General features: G+C 41.7%; 1 protein-coding gene across 9 annotated transcripts in view; it reads right to left on the minus strand.

The window, feature by feature from the left end:
• The window catches only part of SMAD9 (SMAD family member 9), an 80,745-nt gene that overhangs the window by 3,956 nt on the left and 59,670 nt on the right, over positions 1-17,119 (minus strand). For 4 of the 9 annotated variants that reach the window (XM_043577068.1, XM_043577059.1, XM_043577075.1 and 1 more), the window contains 3 exons: positions 14,188-14,298; positions 12,466-12,687; positions 5,264-5,520 (listed from right to left, as the gene is read on the minus strand). In XM_043577068.1, coding sequence (XP_043433003.1) covers positions 5,264-5,520; positions 12,466-12,687; positions 14,188-14,298 — 590 coding nt within the window. The remainder of the gene's footprint in view (positions 1-5,263; positions 5,521-12,465; positions 12,688-14,187; positions 14,299-17,119) is intronic. The other 5 variants (XM_043577092.1, XM_043577101.1, XM_043577118.1 and 2 more) reach the window with 2 other exon arrangements.

Below are 17,119 nucleotides of genomic sequence, written 5' to 3' on the forward strand. Positions count from 1 at the left end.
GAACTGGAGGGTATTATGCTAAGTGAAATAAGTCAGTCAGAGAAAGACATATGTTTTCATATCATATGTTTTCACTCATATATGAAACTTGAGAAACTTAACAGAAGACCATGGGGGAAGGGAAGGGGAAAAAATAGTTACAGAGAGTGAGGGACACAAACCATAAGAGACAGTTAAATACAGAGAACAAACTGAGGGTTGATGTGGGGTGCTGTGGAGAGGGGAAAATGGGTGATGGGCATTGAGGAGGACACCTGCTGGGATGAGCACTGGATGTTGCATGGAAGTGATGAATCACAGGAATCTATTCCCCAAGCCAAGAGCACATTTTATACACTGTATGTTAGCCAACTTGACAATAAATTATATTAAAAAAAACTAGAGCCAAGAGTAACGGTGCCAGACTTTATGGTCAGCCTGCAGAGGTGTGAGACAGACAGGCCTCAGTGCACGCAGAGCCCACACACCAGAGCCACTCCTGACACCTGAGAGAATGTGCACTCGACCTTCCTGTAAGTACAGAACAACTTCTGCATCAACCAGACACCCTAAGGTGAGTCCAAATCAAAGATCGCCTCTAGGCTCACAACTAAATACACAGACCTAGAGATGGTCTGGTCTCTAGTCACGTCAGAAACACCGGCAAATCATTTTCTCTTCCACAAGGGAAGGAGCCTGACCTTATGTTCCACCCCTTACTGCTGAACACAGTGTTTTGCACAAAACAGATGCTCACTGCAGACCAGTGACTGGATCTGAAAACTGTGAAGAGAGAATGGAGGGTGTTCTTGATGATTCAAGGGTTGGTTAAAAAGCCTGTTTCTCCTCTCTCTCTTTTTTGGCTCACTTTTTGGCAATTTCCCACTTATTACCATTCATAGGAAAGATAGTAAAAATAAAGAAAAAATAAATTTGTGTATTTTTTCTCTAGATGTTATATACCAGTAAAAAGTTATTTTTTAAAAATGAAGAGAGATCACAAATTACTCTTATTGGGAACAGTGATTATCTGTAGGTTAAAAAAACTTGGATTTCAACACAACCATGCTGCCTGATCACACTTTACATTCGAGACCACAAGCCTCAAGTGCCCCTGTGATGCCACCTGGCAATCAAATGACACTCCCCCAGTCCCTGTGCTCTGTCCCACTACCTCCCACACCCCAAATGACTGCTCACTCTTGTCCTTTTTCCTACAACCTCTAATACCTACTCCCCCGTCTACTTGAGAATGACTATCTTCTTTCTTATTTTAACCAGAATGAAGCAATCAGAAGGGTTTCCACAGCACTTGCACGAACATACTCAGCCTTTCTACCTCTCACCACAGATTATCTGTGTTTCCAAATAAGCCAGTCCATCCAGTTGTGCAGAAGACTCAAATGCCTTCCCAAAGACATCATTCCAGGAAATCTCCCCATTCTCTCGTATTATATTTTGTTTTCTGCTGGATCATTCCTATCAACATAGGAATATGATGAAATATCTCCCGTCTTCAACATACTTCTCTTGGCCCTAACCACTCCCACCACTTACTGCCCTATACCTTTGACCCCCTTTCTAGCTGTCCGAACTGGCTGTATCAATTCCTGTCCTTCCATTCTGATCAGCATTTCAACCCCAGCCTTCAACAAAACTGTTCCTGTTAAGATTAAAAAAAAAAAGATGGGGCACCTGGTTGGCTCAGTCAGTTAAGCGTCTGACTCTTGATTATGGCTCAGGTCATGATCTCACAGTCGTGGGATCAAGCCCTGCATCAGACTCTGTGCTGACAGCTTGGAGCCTCTCTGCCCCTCCCCAGCTCACTCTTTTTCTCTCTCTCAAAATAAATTAATGAACATGAAAAAAAAAAAGATTAAAAAAACCCTTTACATGCTAAAATTAATGACCAGCTCTCAGTCTTCATGTCACTTGGGCAGCATGTGATTTGGTTTGTCCTCTCTCCTCCTCAATATACTTTCTTCTTTTGGTTTAAAGAGCACCTTACTTTCTTGGTTTTACTTCTACATTGGTTAATCTTTCTCAGTTTTCTTTGCTGGTTCTTCCTCTTTTAAAGTGGAAGTGTCCCAGGGCCCTGTCCTAGGAACCCTGATCTTCTCGGTTAAACTCAAACAACTGGCAATTCCACTCAGGCTCATGGACAGATACCGTGCATATGCTGACAATTCCTACATTGACATCTGCAGCCCAGCCCTCTCTCCCTAAATCCTGACTCATACCTCTAACTGTCTGTTCAGCACTTTCACCGGGATGTGTGTCAGTGCAAAGTTTCTCTCACTAAAACTGAACTCTTAATCTTGTGTCTAAATCTTCTCCGTCCCGGGTGGAGGGATCATCTTTCTAACTCCTCCTTTCTCAGAACTCACACAGAGTCACCTTCATAACTCAGAATCCTTCCCCTTCTTACAACTTCTTCCATAACACTCCTAGTGGGAGCGATGGTCATCTCTCAACTGAACAGTGCAATGGCCTCTTAGCTGGTCTCTCTGCTTCCATTCTTGCTTACACGATATTTGCAATTCACACGGCAACTACAGTGATCCTTTAAATATATAAGTCAGATCACGAAATCCTCTGCTCGAATCCCTTCAGGGGCTCCCCATCTTGTTAGAGTAAAAGGTGAAATCCTTACAGTGGCTTCCAAAAGCACTGATCCGGTTCCCTATCACTGCTCTGATCTCACCCCCCAGCTCCCCACTCACACTCTAGGCACCCTGGCCTCCTGGTTCCTACAAATGTCAGGCCATGCTCTTGCTGTAGGGTTTGCCCTTCCCTCTGCGTCTACTCTTTCCCCTCCAGATACCCTCATGATTTAACTCCTTTACCTCCTTTAAGTCCCCAAAGAGGCCCACTCTGCCCACCTTTTCAAAATTTGCAAACTCCCCGTACTCCAGTACTCCCAATTCTCCATACCCTGCTCTACGTTTCTCTTTCCATTCAAGTTCTTTATTATAGCTGTTGTTTATTGCCTGTCTCTCCCTACTGGAATGTTGATTCCATGAGGACAGCGATTTTGAGTAATCACTGATGTATCCCAATGCCTAGAATAGTGCCTGCTGCAGCACAAGGTAGGAGCTCAATAATATCTCAGTGACTGACTGGATGAGTCCTAGAATCAGTAAAAATCAGAGCTAAAGATGATCTAGCCCGTCACCCCTCATTGGTAGCTACCAGTGTTTAGTCCTCTTTAATTTCTTATATTTTTAAAATTTTAATAATGTGTTTTATTCAACACGATATATCTGATATTATCATATTAATACATAATCAATATGTAATTACTAACAAAGTATTTTACATTATTTTTATTTGTATTATCTGCCCCCCACAGTTTTGTTGACATACAATTGATATACACTGTGTTAGTTTTAGGTGTACAACATGATGATTGGATATATGCATATATTGCGAGATGATCACCACAACAAACTTAGTTAACATCCATCACCTCACATACTTACACATTTTTTCCTTACACATTTAAATTTCTTTTAACCTAGTCATCTGTTGTTATATTTGCAATATTACTTAACTGTTTTCTGTGAATTGTATAGCTTTATGAGATACATCTAGCTGATCTTAGGACAATCAGATTTCTGTGCAAACTTATACTACAGTGAAATAATTACCTCTGATGTACTGGCATTTCATCCTAATTTTAAAAACATGGACCCGGAAAAAACAACTAAGAGTAAAATGGACTGTACGTTCATGGCGATTTAATGCCCTCTGCTGGCTCTAAAACATCAGAACGTCTGAAAAGATTTCCAGGTATTTGCTAATTGTTTTACAGTATAAAATGCTTTTAAAACTTAACAGTAAATTTGAATAAAACTGCTTTGTCATCATGAAAGAAATAATTTCAAAAATCCATTTTTTCCATTGCAAACTATATTCTTGATTGTTGTTTTTAAAAATAATCACTAAAATTACAAATACAATAAAAATAGAGTTATAGAAAAATAGGACAACTATTTTTCCTGGTAATTTTAAAGGATTAATAAATCTTACTTTGAAAACACCTGAAATGGGACACCTGGGTGGCCCAGTAGGTCAAGTGTCCCACTCTTGATTTCGGCTCAGGTCATGATCTCACAGTTTGTGGGTTCAAGCACCGAGTCGGGCTCTCCTCTGACAGTGAGGATCCTGCTTGGGATTCTCTCTCTCCCTCTCTTTCTGCCCCTCCCTCTCTCTCAAAATAAATACACATTTAAAAAACAAACCAAAAAACCTGGAAAAAAACCATACTGATTTCTTGGATGGGTATGCAACAATGTGAAAACTATGTCACATATACCCAGTTAGTGTGATAAACACACTCATATTTTGAAATATTAGAATTATTCACCAGTACTCTGCACAAGATGAAACAGCAGGTGGTGACACTCTGGTGACACTGGAGTGTTTGGCATCAGGGTGCAAACCCAGCTGTGTTTCCTTCCCACGAAGTAACTTCCTCAGTTCTCCAACCTTCACAACAACATGAGTAAGACCTAATTCGAGAAACATTCAACGAATACTCATACACAGAACATCTACTTCTCTCTGAGTTAATCATTCCCGCCATAATATTTCTATCCCAATTTGTTTATGCTTTTATAATAGCAACTTATTGTACACTAGCTTGTATTAGAATCAGTACTGCCTATTTTGTAGCTTAGTTATAAATATTATCTCCTCTGTTGGCCTAAGAGTTAGTTTACTTAATTCAGATAAATTCAACATTTATTGAGAGACAATAGTGCGCAGCAATTTGAGAGATGAAAAAAAAAATCAGATAACTACCTTAACTTGTCCTTCTTTCAAAACTATCATTTTTTAAATGTTTTTTTATTTACTTTTTTTTACTTTTTGAGAGACAGAGAGCACAAGCAGGGTAGGGAGAGATAGAGAGGGAGACACAGAATCCAAAGCAGGCTCCAGGCCCTGAGCTGTCAGCACAGAGCCCAACACGGGGCTCAAACCCACGAACGATGAGATCATGACCTGAGCCAAAGTGGGACGCTCAACCAACTGAGCCACCCAGGCGCCCCCAAAACTAACATGTCTAAGAATTTTCTTGTAACTGCTAAACAAGAGAGTTGATACTCATAGAGGAGCTCTTCCTAAAAACTGAACAGAGTTCCAAAAAACGCCCCAAAAAACCCTGTTGTCTACTTGAACTGGCTGGAGAGCTACCCACATCACCCAAAGGATGCATTCTGGCTTGTTTTATTTAGTTTTTCACTTTCTACCTTAACACGTGAAAGCAAGCGCTCCTTACCTTAACAAAGCTCATCCGGATAGTGCACATCTTAGTTAACTCATAGACGACTTCAAATCCGTGGTGAACTGACTGAGCCAGCAGCTGAGCAAAGAGCTGGTTGTTGAAGATCTTGAGACTGCAGCCACTGGGGATCTTGCAGACGGTGGCCGGGTGGAAGCCATGCTGATAGTTGCAGTTCCGGCTCTGCACGAAGATGCTGCTGTCACTCACACACTCGGCATACACCTCTCCCCCAACATAGTATAAATGCACGCCTACAAGGTAAAAATGGCGTCCTCAAGCAGCAGTACCAGTAGTTTAGGATTAACACCATCCCCTTCTCATTGCAACGTCAAGGTGTGTGACGGTCTGTTGCGAAATTAATTTTACTATCACCACAACCACAGTATGAAGCGTGACCTCCATGCTTGTGGCTTTTTTCCCACAAGTCCATTTAAAAGTGGATGGCAACCCATGTTTACAATGATTGTGGAGACTCTCCTGTACTCCTCCGTCTGTCACTCTCGATCTCATGCTCATGCTTATCCACTCTATTATTTTTTATTTATTTTTTAATGTTTACTCATTTTTGGGAGAGAGAGAGACAGAGCACGAGCAGGGGAGGGGCAGAGACAGAGGGAGACACAGAAACTGAAGTAGGATCCAGGCTCTAAGCTGTCAGCACAGAGGCCGAGGTGGGGCTCAAAATCACAAACCGTGAGATCATGACCTGAGCCCAAGTTGAACGCTTACACCCAGGCGCCCCATTATTCACTCTAAAAGTAAGCTCTCAGGGTGCTGGGTGGCTCAGACGGTTGAACATCCGACTTTGCCTCAGGTTTGTGAGTTCAAGCCCCGCGTCGGGCTCTGTGCTGACAGCTCAGAGCCTAGAACCTGCTTCAGATTCTGTGTCTCCCTCTCTCTCTGCCCTTCTCCCTGCTCTCTCTTTCTCTCTCAAAAATAAAAATAAATAGGGGCGCCTGGGTGGCGCAGTCGGTTAAGCGTCCGACTTCAGCCAGGTCACAATCTCGCGGTCCGTGAGTTCGAGCCCCGCGTCAGGCTCTGGGCTGATGGCTCAGAGCCTGGAGCCTGTTTCCGATTCTGTGTCTCCCTCTCTCTCTGCCCCTCCCCCGTTCATGCTCTGTCTCTCTCTGTCCCAAAAATAAATAAACGTTGAAAAAAAAAAATTTAAAAAAAAAATAAATAAAAATAAAAATATATATTAATTTTTTTTAACTTTTCACCTACTATTATAGATCAGAGCAATAATGCCTATATTTTACTTGGGAACAAGGAAATCCTTGCCACCTTTTTCAGATATAAAGACTCACAATAAAAATGCAGCTTATGCTACTCTATCTCACATTCTTGTACTTTTTTTTTTTTCCTTCACATTCTTGTACTTAACAAAGCAAGACAGCATCCTGAGATTGGTGCTTCCCAGGCTAATTTTTATTCCAAATTAAAGCTGAGCTGATTCTTTCCCTCCAAGTATCTGGGTTAAAGACTTAACATAAATGCATATATAGCAAGCGACTGGGGTTAGATGAAATGAAGAAGTTCAAGTCTAGTGAATGTTAAATACCAGAATGGTTTTTCCAGCCTTTCAGCAGAAACACAATTCTCCAGCATTAGGTGTCAATGTAATTGTAAACACAATCGCTGTGCAGTCACAAGGTGTTCATATAAACGGTCCAGAATACACCTAGAGTGATATACTTTGGATCTCTTCAAACTGCCAATATAGATTTTTAAATGATATAATCTAGAGACCCCTGGGGGGTTCTGCACAGCTGTGCACCGAGGAAACATCACGGAGGCAGCGAGCTGCTCAGTGCCTGTCAGGTTCTAAGCAGCACTTGAGGCAACTGTGCATTAGCTGTGACTGCCTTCCATCATATTTAGTTTCCTTTTCCCATCTCCTTTCCCTTAATACAATTTTAAAAAAGAATGTTTTTCAGTACTACGCATTCCAGCCATAGCACTGGAGACACGGATGTGGAGTCATAGAGCTAAAGTATTTGATGTTGAGGCCAGGGTTCCCCTTCTCTCCACCTCGGGCTGGCCCCTCTCTTTTTTTCTCAGCTCTCACTCCTTTTCTTTCTCATGTCTCTTCTCACAGTCCCTGAACAGCCTGGGATCTGGCACCAATGGCCCAGGCCGTGAACAGTAGGCAGGAAGGTCCCAACTGGCTGGGACACAGTTACCTGGCTGCATGGACATGGGGGTGAGGCAGGGGCAAATACAAGCAGACTTCTTTTACCAGCCCCTGTGAGCTCCCTGGGGGGAAGGCCTACCTCTGGAGTGGTTGTGGTTTTCTAAGAAGAGGGTGAACCAGTGGGGAAAGAGCCAGCGGAGACTGCTAAGTATTTAGTATGTATTTGAATTGAATGACCTTCAAATTTATAATCTTCCCAGAACCTACTAAGTAAAATGGATCAGACTTTTTGTTATCTGACTCTGGTCTTTATTTAGGGAATGATTTTCAATCCTGTTAAAGTATTACCTGCAACCACAGCACAGTTGCCAGAGTAAGGAAAGCAGAGAAGAGCCTGGGCAGGCAGGTGGTAGTTTAGCATCCTGAGCAAAAAGGGGCCAGAGCCCAGGGAATTAGCACGTGGAGGCTTAGGTCAGCTCTGAGCAGCAGGCAAGGGTGGATTTCAATGCCAGTGTGAAGGAGGCTGGGTTTTGGTTAGAGAGGGGCATCCAAGGAAAAGTCAAGTAGGCAAGTCATTTTATTTGCATCCACCTGATAGGCCAAAACAGGGGCTTTAAACCACATGTATTAGATTCAAAATCTCCACAGAGAACAGCGAGCAAAAAGGATAAATGCCCAAAGAAAATGCATCCTGAGATGACAAAGAGGACCCAGGCAATGTGCTCCCCAGGCAAGCTCTTCCAGCATTTTCTCTTGGGCTGAATCTCTCTTTATCTGAGTTTCCCACTTCTGTGTGACTGCCGCCCACATTTTAGGAGATGAGGGAGTGTGGAGTCCTGTGTCGTGGTTACTTAGGACCAGAGAGAGACACCTTGGGTTTGATTTGGGTCTGCTAAGTCAGACTGCAAGAGTGTTCCCTTTTGGTCTTCTTCCATAGTCTTGAATGACAGGGAAATAACAGGTAAGACTGAGAGGAAGGTGCGTAGGTTGGTGAGAAGGTTCCCTTGGTTTTGTAATTGATCATCCCCTTGCCTTTGTTACCCTCTCGTCTGCACACCATTTTAGCAACCTAGCTGAATATCAGAATCATCTGGAGCTTTAAGAAAGTGCATATTTCTGGGTGTAATAATGGTACTTTTAGAAACCCCTTATATAGATATATATGTATATACATACGTATATACACACACGTATATACACATATGTATATACATGCACATATGTATATACATAAATATGTATATGCATATATATGCATATATATACTCAAATCTATGGAGAAAGGATATGAAATCTGAGATTTATTTTAAAATACTCTTGCAAGCGGTGCCTGGATAGCTGAGTAGATTGAGTGTCTGACTTTGGCTCAGGTCATGATCTCACAGTTCCTGAGCCTGAGCCCTGCATCAGGCTTGCTGTCGTCAGCACAGAGCCCTCTTTGGATCCTCTGTCCCTCTCTCTCTGCACCCCGCCCCCTGCTCATGCTTTCTCAAAAACGAATAAATACTAAAATTTTTTTTGAATACTCTTGCAAAACTATCATGGAGGGATAGAAGAAAAAATGCACAGAATGTGAATCATTATTGAAGCTAGAGATGGTGCTATGAATATTCACTACACGATCTGTCCACTTTTGTATATGTTTGGAATTTTCCAAAATAAAACAAAATGTTTTAATGTATGATCAGAAAATAATAATATAAGAACACAGATTTCCAGATCCACGCTAGGGCTTTGGTTCAGAGGATAGGCCCTCCATTGGACTGGGCCTGCAGCTGTGCACTCCACAATCCAGGGTGTGCCTCATAGCCTTTTAAGATCTAGGTAATCATTATAGAGCTACTCCAGAAGATGGCAGTAGCTTCTCTTGAGAAAGGGGCTTCTAATTCACACAAAGCCATCTCTGGGCTGGTAGCAACATCAGTCCCCCAAATCCGTATTTGAAGACTGGAAGTCTCTTTGGACGATAAGATGAACAAACACGTTCATCACACCTGTTTGGCCGACACTGAATGGCCCACGTCAGTACTCACACTCAGCCACTCTGCTGGGCTGGGCCACACTACTGCAGCAATCCTGGCATGCCCTTATATGCCACATCCCACCTCCCCCCACACCCCCTTCCCGCCACATCCTTCCACGATCAGGAAAGCCCACTAGAGAAAATTTAGAAAATACAGAGATGCAGAGACTAAAACTCAGCTACAATCAAAGCTAACATTTGCTATATACCCTTCAGGCTTCTCTTTCACGTGTTTTTTAAACCTTTCACCCTTCCCCTACTAACAGTTTAATTTTATTATAATAGCCAGGGGATCAGGTGAAAATTCAGATCTCGACTTAAATCTATCTTCCTATTTTATGCAGAGTCAAAGCTAAAGCACTTAAAATGGCCTCAAGGTCACTGCAACCTGGTCCTTTCCCCTCCTCCTCTTCGAAGATTTCCCCATTCCCTTACTACTCATCTTGGCCCACTCACCGTGGCTTCCCTGATGTTCCTTACAATATACCAGGTAGGCTTCAGGGCCTTTGCCCCTGCTGTTCCCTCTGCTTCGAAAGTTCCCCCTCCATGTAGCTAATTCCCTCTTTCCCTTTCTGTTCAAATGTGACCTTGTTAGGAAAGTCTTCCCTGGCTACCCCACTCTGCATTAAAACATGCCCTCCCCATTTTCTTCCTCTCCTGTGTTTTTCTCTAATCATTAAACATACCATTATTTCTTCTCTGTCTTTCCTTAGTTATAATAGGTAACCCATGAAAGCAGGATTTTGTGTTTTTGTTTTGTTTACAACTGTTACATCCCTAATGATGGAATAATCTGGCTAAGAACAGATGCTCAACAAATATTTGTAAGATGAATGCCTATCTCTGAAATCTAAGTGTCTCTATTAATTAACTCCATAGAAAAAGTTAACTTATTCACTAATCTAGGTGGGCTTTTGCTCCAAATTTATTCGGGCTGGTGCTCTAGGAAGCCTGCTGCTTAGAAACAAATAATCCAAGGGAGCACCTGAGAAACAGTCCCTTGACCTCATAGAAGACTGATAGCTCTTCCTTTAAAAATACTCTGGGGCACCTGGGTGGCTCAGTCAGTTAAGCGTCCGACTTTGGCTCGGGTCATGATCTCACAGCTCGTGGGCTTGAGTCCCGTGTCAGGCTCTGTGCTGACAGCTCAGAGCCTGGAGCCTGCTTCAGATTCTGTGTCTCCCTCTCAGCCCCTCCCCGAATCATGCTCTGGTTCTCTCTCTCTCTCTTTCTCAAAAATAAATAAATGTTAAAAATTTTTTTTTAAATTCTAAGACAACTTTGTGTGTGTGCCATGCTTTATGATATGACTTATTAACTCCTCTAAAAAAAGGTGGGTTTTTTTTCCACATTAAAGCACTTCCAAACAGCTTTCTGAGAAGACTCTGACTCTGCATTGGAGACCACATGAGGGTGGAGTGCCCTTCCATCCAATCAGCACTTACACAGACATTATGGCTTCCATAAAAGGCCATCCATCCTAGCCCTTCCAGCCAATCAGCACTTAGACAGACTCTCTGGCTTCCGTAAAAGGCCATCTATCTATCCTAGCTCTTTTTCCTATGGCTTCTTAACCTGGCGATTAGCTCTCAGGCAATAAGGCAGAACCTCAACTCTCCATGTCTGCAGCAGCAGCACCTTAAGCAAGCTACTTTCGGAAGGTCTCCCAGAAGGTATACAACACTCCTTTAATATCTGAAGTCTATCTTTGGATCAAGTGGCAGCAGCATAAGTCTGAAGTCTAATACACAGACCAATGTGCAAAGCCCCTCAGCACACAGCTCCACAATGTTTTAATGTTCTGCCTCTCGATTTCACTTGGAGATTCTTATAAAAATCATTTGAAAGTAAAACCGCAGTACCTGACAAATTTATTTAAGAATTTAGTCAAAGGGAAAGAATGGCTATGCTTCCTCCTTTACGATAAAAATTACAGTACAGTTGTGTTTCTTTGTTTTGACCTCCCTGTTAGGAAACCTAGAGCAAAATTTTAATCACAATTACAGTGGTCACCTTTAGCTATATTCTCCTTCCCTGCCACCCTCAGCCCCCAGTTTCTGATTTTCTATTTTTCATTTATCATTTCACTGCGAAGTTTTCCCTTATGCCACCTCAAAGCCACTATGGAAAAATACAGGATATAAACAAACATAAATATCACCATGAGAGTCAACATCAATGAATAAATTCAACCTGTTTCTAATCAACGGCGTGTAGGTTTCCTATGACAGAAGAAATTTAGGGGGTATGTTAGAAAGAATATTTAGAATGATCATCGAGTACAATAATCAATCTCCTCTGGAAATCTGAAAGAAAAGGCTTGTGGCTACCTTGCTGAAGTGGTCTAAGGGCTGGAGGGAGAGAGAAAAGATAAAATGACTCTAAAGGTTCTGTATGCCTGTGAATCCACAGTAGTCCGACATGATAGTGGACAACCAGGTATTAAACGCTACCAACTATTCTAATATAAAGAAAATGACTTAAAGATCTGCAACCAGGCCTCACACTCGGGTAGGATTTGCTACCGTGGATCATGGTTATGAGACAGGCTTCAAAGCACCACTGGCCAGACCCCAGTGAAGCCTGTGCCCATCTGCTTCGTAACAATGCCTGGCCACAGGAGACCGCCAATCGCTGCCAAAGGTTCCCAAACATAAACAGGTCGTGATTTTCACTACCTCGCTTCTAAGTCTCCAAAGGTCACTTTACCTGATATATATAATCACCAAGCCAGAGTTCCTCTTATTTTGCATCTTTAGGCAATTTGAAAATAATTCATGATACTTCCCTTCAATACTTTCATCCTGCCTTCTTCATATTTACCATCTTGTTTGTCTTCATAATATTTAACCTATGCCACTCTCCAAAAGATGCTGTGCTGACCCTAGAAGTAGAGACACTAAGACCCTGAAAGCCTAGCTGTTTTCTCCCAGCTCAACAGCCTAGGACCAACCTGCTAGGTTATGTGGCCAGTATGTGGCTTGTTCCTGTCCCATGTTTTAGCTCAGAAGAATACAGGAATTACATATTTGCTTTTACCCTTTCCTATGTGTCTCCTGGTGTTTTCTATTGTTGAGTTTCTGTTTACGTTAGAAAGAAGTCCAAGACAGAATCTGTTCCTGTTATTTGAAGGGTCTGTGAATCCATCTATAAGCACGCTTCGGGAGGAGGCCTGGAACGTCTCCCCAACTCGGTTGTTCAGTTCATAGTACGCAACAGAGCACCAGTGCTGTGGTTCCTCGTAGCAAACTGGTCGAAAGTCTGCAAGAAAAAGAATGAGAGAGCACATCACCACTGTCATGCCTGGCTTCCCATCTCACGATTCCACCTGGAAACTTACATTAATGCTGTCAACCAGAAAGGTGGCTGCGAGACAAGGATGCTCTTTGTGATCTTTACAAACCTGTCACTTGACAGAAGCTATTGTAGTTAGCTCATCTAGTTAACACATGTGGCACAGAGGCCACAGTCCTTGTGACTCTCCCATGGTTAGAGCATTTGTAATCATATTTATAAGTATTGAGGGGGCCTGACAAACAACAATATGAACAGATCAATGTCAATTCCATCGCCCCTAAAGGAGACAGCTCCAAGGATGGTGGCACGTCACCTCCTCTTTATGTGTGAATGATAGCATATTACTGTCACTGTACCAAACTGAGTCCCTGTGACAAGAGTATCATTTCCTAACAAACTAAAAATGAAAAATAATAATTTGGATATAATAAAAGCTGAATCAAAACTTCATATAGGAATTTAAATTACTGAAGAAAGAAAAAAAAACTTCTATATAGACTCACATTCTCTGATGTGTACATATGGAGTACTTAGTTATTTATGGCATAAACTATTTTAAAGACAGCTGTATGTTTCATTAGGAAATCCAAGAATGTTATGCCAAACTTTTCAAAGCTAATTAAGTTGCCAGTAACCAACCACAGTTCAGAGTGCTAATTCTTCGCCACTTTCTCCACCTTTTTTAGTGATTATATTAGTTCTCTTCTCTTTGAATATCCTAGTTAGTCTTATATCTACAGTGTGTTCCTATATGCACTAAAACATAAATTTTTGAAACATACATTAGGGGGTTATTATCTGATTTACAAAAGGGCCTTTACTTATAGAAGACTTCACCCTGGCCGACTTTAAACACTAAGCTCCCTTACACCCTCTCCACCCAGTGTGGTTCCTGAATTACAGCTTGTGCATTGCCTGGGAGCTTGCTAGGAATGCCGGTTCTTGGATGCCACCCCGGATTTACAGAATCAAAACCTGCATTTACAGAAGATCGCCATGTGGTTTATGTGAACGTGAAAATTGAGCAACGTTTATCCAGCTCATTATAGGAAACAGATAAAATCCTGCAAAAACCCTATTTACATATTTACATATATTTGTAAGGGCACCCCCTAAGCCAAATCAAAGACCCCATGACAAAACTATAGTATAAACACAACTGGAGCAAAATTACTAACTTAAATACCACTTCCTGTACTCAACATCCAGAACTACAAACATCTAAATGTTAGGTTAAAATAAAAAATTAACTTACTCTAGTAACCGGGCTGATAAACAAACATTCACTCTACGGTATTGAGGAATGCCAAAGTTAAAATGCACAGCCATGGTTTCTGCCCCTTAAAACACATGTGAAATAGCAGGCTAGCACATTTCATTTTGTTTTTGGATTTGTTTTGTTGTGGGGTAATAGGTAATGCTCTTGGAAAACAGCTACATTTAGCTGTTCATCTACAAATTTACCTCCATTAGGCACTGACAGCACTAAATGACTATCAGCTGTGGCATCTACAGGTCGGCCATTCTGGGTCCCTGGGGCTTCTGTGGCATGATAAGGCGGGGGTGGTGTGTCAGCTAAAAGAAAGCAGTAAAACAGAGGAATGTCAAACTGATAAACTGCACAAAGACAGATCCAACCTTTCTTGCTGTGAAACTCCAGGGCTTGGTGGATAGCATTATTGCTAAAGACGGGCAGTAATATAATAAGGCTATTCTGCAGGACATTGTGAGTGTCACATAGAAGAAATCGGTTGTCCAGACATCCTCACAAAATGGCTGATTAGTTTTCCCTCTCACTTAGGAGTTATCTGTGAGTTATAAGTTCCGACGAATGTAGGATAAGATTTTCAAAGCTAGGAGCTATTCTCCTAGCTTTTGCAATGGCAGAAGAGTCTGCTGTCTGACTTTCAAAGCAGAAAGCTAAACCTTCTTTGAAGTGAGCTTAATTTTCAATTCCTCTGTTGCCATGGATTGTACAATGGCCACAGAGATGGTCTCTCTCTGAGATAGTTCCAAATCTGCTCCCCAAAATGCAGAACAGTTGAAACCTGATTATAACCTGTGCCCCAAGGCATGCTGAGAGGAGCTCTTCTCCCCGAATATCAGTTCTATAATTGGACAGTGATCAGGGTTAGGCAAATGGGTGTGCATTCAGTAGATAATATCTTATCAGAAATTAATTCACAACACAATAAAAACTCCTGCAGCAGAGGAAGAACCTTTCAGTGAGAACATCAGAATAACTGATTCCTCCTGTAAACATTCCTAATGTCAGTTCAGAATAGTCTTGTTTTGTTAGGGGTGGATGGAGTGTAGTGGCATGAAAAGTTGACTCAGTCTGCCTTTGTTGAATTGAATTTTGTCCATTCCAGTAGTTCCCACGCTTAAAGTGTACATAAGATTGCCAGTGAAACTCTAGTTAAAGATTCAGATTCCTCAGAAATTCTGAGTCTGCAGGTCAATGGCTAGATGAAGACATGTATGTTTACAGGCACTGATGGCAGTTCCCAGTGCATGCCACATCGTCCAACCGTGGATAAATCATTTCCTTGTGAGAAAATAAACGCTGACTCTGTTTATAAGAAAAGTCATAAAGCAAGGTGGCCCTTTTGTAGGTCCTTGACTGGGTCTATCTATAAAATACAGGTTGAACATAGTTACCCTATCACCATATCCACTCCTAGGCATATGCCCAAAGGAGCTGAAAGCAGGGACTCAAGCAGATGCTTGCATGCCATTGTATACAACAGCACTCACCCTAGCCAAAAGGTGGAAATAACCCAAACATCCATCAACCAACAAATGGATTTTTTTTAATGTGGTATATCCATTCAATGGAATACTGCTGTCACAAAAATGAAGTAACTGACACAGGATACAACCTAAACTATGAAAACACTATGCTAACTGAAATAAGGCAGACACAAAAAAGGCAGATATCATATGATTCCACTTTGTGAGGTACCTAGAATAAGCAAATTCATCAAGATAAGAAGTGGGTTGAAAGTTACCAGGGGCTGGAGGAAGGAAGAGAAGAGAATCGGGAGCTACTGCTTAATGGATACAAATTTCCTGTCAGGTTGATGAAAAAATTATGGAAATAGACACTGGTAATGGTAGCACACAACTATGAATGTACTTAATGCCATGACATTGCACACTTAAAAATGGTTAAAATGGCAAATTTTATGTGATATATATTTTACCACAGCTTTAAAAAATTAAGATATGAAAAACCATTAAGTGCCACATTTTAAGTGTGTGAACTCTATCTCTATGATAGATGTATGAACTATATCTCCATAAAGCTGGTATAAAAAAAATTAAGGGGCTGAATCAGTGAATTTCAAGATTTCCTTTTAGTCTCACTTATCTGTGGATCTGTTATTCAGGTTGCATTTTGCTGTTAATCATTCAGAAAAGAATTGTTTTCTCCGAAATGAAAAGAGCCACTCCCTCCCTAAAAACTAAGCAGCTTCTGCAAAGGTGCTGAGGTCCATCTTTCATGGGTAGGAAGAGGGAAAATATCAACCTGCTAGTCCCACCAATTCAGGAAGACAACGTCAGTGCAGGCAATCTTTACAGTGCAGATACATTTTATGTAAATACGTGTTGGTGACATAATTATCCTCCTTTCTCTTAACCATGGCTCTGTCCTCAAATGACTTCTCTTCCTGTTGTGTCTCTTTCTCTGTGAATCCAGCCTCTTGTAAGACAGCAGCCATCTCCTTCCAGTCTGTGTGGATGACCCCTGAGCTTCCTCCCAGGGTCTCACCCCACATCAAGCCCTACTGAGTCCACCTCCTCAAATTCATTGTCTTCTTTCCATCCCCATATACCTCCCTTAGTTCAAGTCCTTATAGTTACTCGCCCAGGCATTACTGAGACCATGATTGTTCTCAACAGCCATTACCTCTTAAAAATCAGAGACTACAGTCATAATCAATCATCATCATACCTGTAGCAGTAGCACAGTGCCTGGCACTTTTTAGGCACTCAGTAATTACTTACTGACTCAATAACATCTATATCTATAACCCTGAGCACTAGCCCTGTGTTCCAAATGCCTGTGTGGTGGTCCATTTACTCTGTAACCAACGAATGAGCGACTACTGTGTTTTAGCGCCTGTGCTACACATATAAAAGAGAAGATGACTGACAGCTGAATGGGGGAAATAGACCCAGAAGGAATTATACAATGTAGTGTGTTAAATGAAATAGTAAACGTATATGAAAATAGTAGCTGTATTGTTGAGGGGGCAAAAGGAAGAACTGAATAACTCAGAAAGGAAGGGCAACTCCTTTCCTGTCTTCCCACATTTTATAAGTTCGGTGAGGATAGGGACAATTTTTACCGATCTTTTAATTCTCCTTTCGGCTCCCTAAGCAACGCTTT

This window comes from Prionailurus bengalensis, chromosome A1 (assembly GCF_016509475.1).
Source record: "Prionailurus bengalensis isolate Pbe53 chromosome A1, Fcat_Pben_1.1_paternal_pri, whole genome shotgun sequence".
NCBI classification, from domain to species: domain Eukaryota; kingdom Metazoa; phylum Chordata; class Mammalia; order Carnivora; family Felidae; genus Prionailurus; species Prionailurus bengalensis.